At 32.8% G+C, this 7,873-nt stretch overlaps 1 protein-coding gene across 1 annotated transcript; it reads right to left on the bottom strand.

Moving 5' to 3' along the window:
- Nucleotides 1–5,503: 5,503 nt before the first annotated feature.
- On the bottom strand, nucleotides 5,504–6,553 carry LOC115034934. Its single transcript, XM_029492490.1, has 2 exons — nucleotides 5,936–6,553; nucleotides 5,504–5,860 (listed from the first exon to the last, which is right to left on the bottom strand). The coding sequence occupies exons 1-2, from the start codon at nucleotides 5,975–5,977 to the stop codon at nucleotides 5,504–5,506; spliced, it is 399 nt and encodes a 132-aa protein (XP_029348350.1). The 5' UTR covers nucleotides 5,978–6,553.
- Between the last annotated feature and the right edge of the window lie 1,320 nt (nucleotides 6,554–7,873).

Here is a 7,873-nt window from a genome sequence, read left to right as displayed (position 1 = left end):
CAGAACACAAAGAAAATAACGTAAATTATTATGATATTATCATTACGAAGTCGGTTGACCAACCGGCGAGTCATTGGATTTGTACCGGCAGTCGCCGTTTTGGAGGTGTTCCAGATGGACTTTTCTCATGATCGCCTCCGCGAGCTTGCACACCGTGATAAATGTCAAGGTCAACTTCGGCCAGGCCATCGTGGAAGGACAAGTTTGCTCAGGCGAACACTCGGGGACCTTGTCCCCCCCCCCCCCGTCTCGGCTGGGTGATGTCATCGACGTCACGTTGGAATAATGGAACAGAGAGCGAGCAGGCTGCCATTCGATTCAGGTGTCCACCGACGGCGCCGACTTTCCCGGCACGGAGCGTGGCTGACCATCGATTCAGGTGTACACCGACGGCGCCGGCTTTCCCGGCACGGAACGTGGCCGACTATCGAATCATGTGTCCATCGACGCCACCTACTGTTCCGGCACAGAACGTAACCCCGGCCTCGGACACGACGTTGTCGCAGCCGATTGCCGGCTACAAGAACGTGGCCGACTATCAAATCAGGTGTCCACCGACGCCACCTACTGTTCCGGCACAGAACGTAACCCCGGCCTCGGACACGACGTTGTCGCAGCCGATTGCCGGCTACAAGAACGTGGCCGACTATCGAATCAGGTGTCCACCGACGCCGCCTACTGTCCCGGCACAGAACGTGGCCGATCCTGGATTCGGGTTCCCGCCGCCGCAGCCGACGACGCCGCGCGAATGTTACTTGGGCCCGGCAATATTTGTGGTATGGAGACAGCAGGCCCCGAGCGTGGCCGGATGTCCACCGCCGCCTCCTGAGCCGGAATTCTATGTGGACCTGGCGTGGTTTGATGTGAACGGACCGCCGCCACTTCCGTGTTGCATGGCGGCATCGAGGTTCACATACCCGCCCCCACCGCCCCGCCGATCCGGTCCCGGTGCTGCGGGAGTTCCCGCCGCGGCCGGAAGTGCATAACGCTGCACAAGCACGCGTAAGTAATCTATAATTGTTGGACACAAATTGAATCGTTATTGCATAACTTTATATCATGTCCAGGTTACGAGACCAACGGTGACGTGCCATTCATCATTTTTCTCGTCATATTCACAATCATCACAATCATCATACATATTCATATCATATCACCGTGAGTCGGCTGTTAGCCTTTTATTATATTATATTATTACACTGTACATCATAATATCATTTAAAATATCTACCTGTCTTGTAAACTCAATGTTGTATATAACTATAATATATCCTTGTAAAATAAAAATTATTGTGTCCATTTTGTGTTGTAAATTTTGTTTTATATGTAAAATATTATGTAATGTGTAACACGCCATGTATAACCTATAATCAGGGTAGGGCAAGATACTCAAAAAAAAGTATCATGATACATACATTTAGTGTATCAAGATACAAGATACTTTTATATTTCCAATCAAATTTTATTAATTATTAAACGTAAAACATCTATACACAATTCACTATACCGTCTATACATAATAAATACATAATATTATTATTATACCTACATAATAATAGTATTTATAAATACTTATAAAGTCATAATTATATCAAATAATATAATAAGTCAATAGGTACACATTATACATTTATAACTAATACATCACATTTATAATATAAATACACCAAAATAAAGAAAGTACATAAAAATTACATCTCAATTTATACTTATATATAGTTGTTTTATGTGTGTTATAAAATTGGTTATGGTCTATGGACATATGGTGAAAAATAAATAAATAAATGAAATTTTTTATGGTACTGTAGCTAATAATATAGTTTATATAATGATTTGGTGAAAATCCCATGCAAAAAAAAATGATTATTCCAAGGGATATTAAGAAAATATGTAGAATAGCCACGTGACGTCATTGGACCCGGCTCATCGTAATTGCGCATATCTTATACGTGTAAAATGTCCTCGCTTCACGCGACGATTTGCCAATCTAAAAATTGTATTTATGAAATTTAGTTTACGTATAAATGTGTGATTTTATGTGTTCAAGACGATAAAAGTATCAGAAATTCTATATAACGTTTAGTTTTTTAAATATTAATAATAAATCTGTAATGTGATATTTTTGTAAAACTGTGCATCATGGCCATTTATATATCAAATAAAAATTCAAATATTATATTATCTTTTTTAGGATTCTTATATTTGAATAAATAAACTTTATATTGAAATTATGATACTTGTATAGTCTTAAAGACATTAATCCACACATTTTTATGTAAATTAAATTTAAAAAAAAAAAAAAATGTTTAGGTTGGTAAAGCGTAGTATGAAGCGTTGCACTTTTACACGTATAAGATACGCAATATCACAACGAGCCGGGCCCAATGAAGTCACTCGACTCTTTTAAATTGCTCATAAATTATTGAAAAATGTGAGTAGAAACGTAAAACCTATACCACTATTCTCAACATTTAACATTCTTTCAAATTAAAAAACTTTTTTTTTGTGTTTTGTGCACCTTTAATTTTTTTAACACGTGTTTGCTCATCTCCTCTGAGCAAGGTTTGTGATCGAGGCGTGGAGTACGTAAGAGCAAACGTATACAGATTAGGTGAAATTTAGACTTGTGTAAAATAGAATAGAAAAAGAAACACAGCAGCAAATGTACGAGAAAGAATATTGTGCTATATTATGGTATTTACTTGAATAATCGATCTCATGTTTTAGTCAATACTTCGAAATCATAATTTTCACGTACCAGTAAAATATATTTTACGTGATGTTATTTCGAAGTGAGTTCTAAAGTAGCAGCGTCAAGTTAATGGGATTTCAATCGAATCAATATAATAATAATTCATCGTTTTTAAAAGTATTTTTTTCTTCAAACAGTATAGGTGCCTAATCGTATATTATTATTTATTTTTACTTATGACACACCAAGTAATTTTAGAACTAAATTATACTAAAATGTATTATAATCGTTGCACTAATATTCAAGTTATATCGGAAAATATGGTTTCGCTGCCTTTCTCTCCGATACCATATTATACCATTTATAATATGGTTAGGTTTATATCAATTGGGTGGAAGCTAACATGCGTAAGGTATGTTGTAAACGGCTGGACTGAGAATGTATGTTAGATAATTCTCTATTCGCACAGCGGTAAAATATGTATCTTGATTTTTCGTTTAACGTTTTTAATTTGAAAATATGGTCTCTAAGACAGTAGACTTTTTTCGGATCGGGGAAATCGGTAAAATGTTAAGAGCGTTTCGTTGTAAAGATATTCACCGAGTCGTTCGTTTGTTTTGAGTCGATCGTGTACAGAGTTTGAAAGGTCGAATTATTATAATGAGTGTAAAAACGATGTTAAAAAATCAAAGACAAAAAATAATATGCAAATAATAAATTAAAAAACAATTTTTTTGCGTCTTAAAACAAGGGACGACGTCGTACCCAAGTATTTCAAAGGTTGCAATTGTGCAATTGAAGTTTTTAAACATCCTTAAAATGTTAATTTTAAGTCACAATAATAACATAATTGTATAACGTTTACTTTACATGATACATTTGTTAAAAAAAAACATCAATATTTATTACACGAAATAAACATTCAACAAATGTATGTATTTCCAAATATAAATACATCTAATAAACATAGTAATAGAACGTTGTAAGAATATTTGATGATAGTATAAAACCGTTGCAAGCCCGCATTGTCAAATTATTGTTTATATTATAATAATATTATGTTCTTTTTATGTATACACTATACAGCAATCTATAATTATATATTATTATATTTACGCCGCGGTATTAATTGGTTTGGTTTTATTTTTAATTTTTAAATATAAACTGCCCGAAAATTGTTTTATTATTATCATCAATACCCAGACGAGTGATGACCAGAATCACAGTTTTAGATACGGGAAATTGGAATACCGGATAATCGTCATTCGTCGCCAGTCGTCACTATTTTATTTAACTGCGTGTCTGCGCTACTGCAGATAAAACAATATTAGTGTCTTGTTCTTGTAACCTCGTGCCCAAATGTTCGCGTGTTCTTCGTTTTTCCTATCCACTGCTTGCAAGTGACAATAGTACGACACATCTTCAGCAGTCTGTACGTACGTTGGCCTGTTAATTAGTTTGCATTGTGCTTGTGCTATCGTGTTTATTTGACATTAATTGTATTTCGTTCCATCGTGTCTTCGAATTACTAAGTTTATCATGGCGACTAGAAAGGTAAGATTCATTATTGTATACATCAATACGTCTTAGTGTACCTATTATTATTATAAGCATTATTAGTTATTACGGTTAAAATTATATATTTTATAGTACTTAGGTAACTGATACTCAACTATAGTATGTTTTTCCGTTTTAGAATAAAGTATCTTGGGTTATTGTCATATTTTTGGACTCCAAAGACTACAGTTTAGTACCAACAAAGTGGCTGGTTCAAAATGATTCTAATAATCTAACGAATGGTACTGTACGGTTTTGTTTTTGGCCACTTGGTCAAGTATCCAGTACAGATATCCATGATGCTTTGGATCCAGAAGCGAGTTGGATTCAGTATGGTATAAAAATAGTTGGTGGCAATAAGACATAATATGGTATGTAAAATAAATAATTACAAATATTATATTTTATTGTTATTTTAAGTAGAGTCAACTGTGGTAAATGTAAATGGTTTTGACAAGGTTTACCCTAATATAAACACTTACTCTTATAATTTAATGTATCCTACACATATTTTGCTATATAATTATATGTAAACATGCTCAAGGAACAATATCTTGGGGTCATATTTAGTATAAAAACATTATCTAGTTCACAATTTGCCCCATTACAATTTAAAAAATTAAAAATTTGAGGCAAATGGAAATGTAAAACAGGCTTCAATGTTTCTTACTATTCGTTGTTCGACATATGTTTTATAACAAATCTATAATAATGTAACCATAATATTCATGTACTTACATATTATTATAGTACGCAATTCTTTTAAAAATATAAATAAATATCGCGGAGCCGTAATCGTAATATGCGACAAGACTACAATCGATCACTTACATTACCAACAATAACAAATACCTACCACATGTCCTGATGTCCACATCCATAATAAACTGGCTCATATGAGAACAAAGCACCAATATTGTTTTAAGAATAAAAGAAGGGTGGCGGGTGCGTAGCCTCAGCCTTTCAAAGCACATCGGCTGGCACGTCTGAAATATTACTTTTTAGTACGAGAGTATGACGTGTACCTATATCATAGTTACAGAGTAATCATCCAGCGACAGTGATCGATTCCATCAGAAGTAGACGCGTCTCCGACTCTTATGCATAGGCGCAACTAAGGTAAATTTTCTGGGGAGGCTATAGCCCCAAATAAATTTCTTTGCTTCTGTTAGAAATGTTATATTATATTACCCATTTAGTTATAATCAAAAAATAAATACAAATAATTGTTATAATAATTCTTATATTAGTATTCTACATTCGTCGGTTTTTTATTTTATTATATTTTTCCAGTATGTCATTATTGTTTATATTATTAGACATATCTCTTTCAATATTTAAAATTGCTAAATTTGAAAATCGATCTTGCTCCATTGATGTTCTCAACCAATTTTTAATGCGCCTCATACATGAGAAGTATCGCTCGCATGTTGCCGAACTTATCGGTATGGTTAGAGCTACTTGAAACAGCTTGTAGGTGTTTGGAAATGTATTCCTCTTCGCAATTTCTTTGATGGTGTCTAATTCAAAATCATTATTTAAATTTAATGCACAATTTTTAGCAACGAGCATCTCTGCCTTTAAATCATCTTGATTGACATTTAAAATTGACTAAAAACCACAAAATGTTCAATTAATATGAATTTGTATGTATCAAAAAAATATATTTAAGTTTTCAAAATTTACCCGATATTGATTAATAAAATATTCACTGTTTTTTGAATCCATTTTAAGAAAACTATCTAACGAGTGGCTAATAATAAGCTTTCGGTTGAAAATCTGCTTTTAAGATTAATAATTAATGTGTCGATAATTCTGTAGTAAGCCACTCTTCACCAGTACTCTTCTTCTGTTTCGATGTTACACGTTTCATGTTTTTTTCTTAAAATTAAATACAGAAAACACATTTGGTGTTTTATCAGACATTATTCACTCAAAACCAATTTTTCAACAAAAAACACAGAAACTATAGAAAAATGAGTAGGTTTAGAGTACCTATAAAACACGTGTTTGTTACTTGTCGACTGTACAACAGTATACTCGCATTACAATATGGCACGTCATGCCGAACACCTCAGATAACAGTCGTATCATAATGTTCGTTACTAAATACTATGTTCATACCGATCAAATAATATTATACCACCTTAGAACTACTATAAAGTATAATAATTAGTCGTTATTACTAGATAAACAACATAGATAAAAACATTTTTGTTATCATTGATAACTTAACATTGTTGAATGTTGATAGGTTATCAACTATATTAGCACAAAATAAATTGAAGTCACATGAAAAAAAACTGTGGGGGCTATTTGGAAAACTGGGGGGGGGGCTTAGCCCCCTCTAGCCCCCACCTAGTTGCGCCTATGCTCTTATGTATGCTCATTAAATTATAGTTAGTCTCTTTATAATTTTTATTAATTGTATTTCCTTAATAGATTTTCTAGTATATTAATAAAACAAAAATAAGTCATGTGCTTTACTAGTCATACTCTCGACAAAGTTGTGATTACCAAGTCAACGGCGCGGTGGAGGGAATAGTGGACGCTCTCACAGACGTTTGAAGGTAAGCTAGAAATTACAATTTTATTATAGACGAATTATTTTAGATAGATATAGGTATTTGTATTTCATATTTCGTTTACTTATGTCATATATCATTAAATTTCGATTAATCTAATTGTAATACGTGTCAAATTCGATGACTAGTAATAAGTAATAAGTATAGTTGTAATAATAGTATTCATATTAATCATATAATATCATAGAGGGTAGAAAAAGAAGACCTGACAGATCAAATAACTTTTGTTATAATCAATATATAAAATGTTTTTATATATAATTTATTGACTCTTGAGCCACACGTTAGCACAACATTTTAGATTGCTTTGCGATCAATGTATATTGTTTTACAATGATATGTGTTTTAAAAAAAAAAATTGTTTGTGTCTGTGTACACGATAAGTAGTCGAAATAATACTTCGATTTTCAACCTCAGTACCTTGTTCGATGGTAAAGTGAATCTATTTGATTCATTCGGGGTCAAAATTTAAAATAAAGTGTAACATTATATAATATGTTAACACTTGGCTAATTAAAATGTTGTAGGACCAGCAATATACCCAATAAATTGGTTTTATTTTAAACTTAGTTTTCAACAATACAATATGACACATCAACAGTTTTCGTGTCATATTTCAAATTCCAGTTCGTTTTCAAAAGCGCCGGGTAGAAACAAAAAAAATACGGAAAATGGGAATTTTTACGCAAAATCGGTTTTTGACAAAATCGATTTTGTTTTTTGGTGTGGGTAACTCTAAAAAAAAAATGACCATAGTTGCATGAAATTTTCAATATATATATATATATTATATTAGCATTTTATATTCACGACAAAATATTTTGATTGTGTTTGAGCTATTTACGGACATTTTCAGTTTCAAATTTTATTTGTTTTTTTTTCTAAAAATGTCAATAAAATGTTATTCGTAGGGTAAAAAAACTTGAAAATTTAATACAAGGCTAGTATAATATTGTTACAATAGCTTTTGAAGAAATATGAAAAATACATAGTCACAATTATGTCATAACTCATATTATTTCAATTTAAATTTTTATGA

This window comes from Acyrthosiphon pisum, unplaced genomic scaffold (genome assembly GCF_005508785.2).
Source record: "Acyrthosiphon pisum isolate AL4f unplaced genomic scaffold, pea_aphid_22Mar2018_4r6ur Scaffold_21582;HRSCAF=24315, whole genome shotgun sequence".
In the NCBI taxonomy this organism is placed as follows: domain Eukaryota; kingdom Metazoa; phylum Arthropoda; class Insecta; order Hemiptera; family Aphididae; genus Acyrthosiphon; species Acyrthosiphon pisum.
The sequence above is the reverse complement of the archived record's forward strand: the minus strand, read 5'-3'. Positions and strand labels throughout refer to the sequence as shown.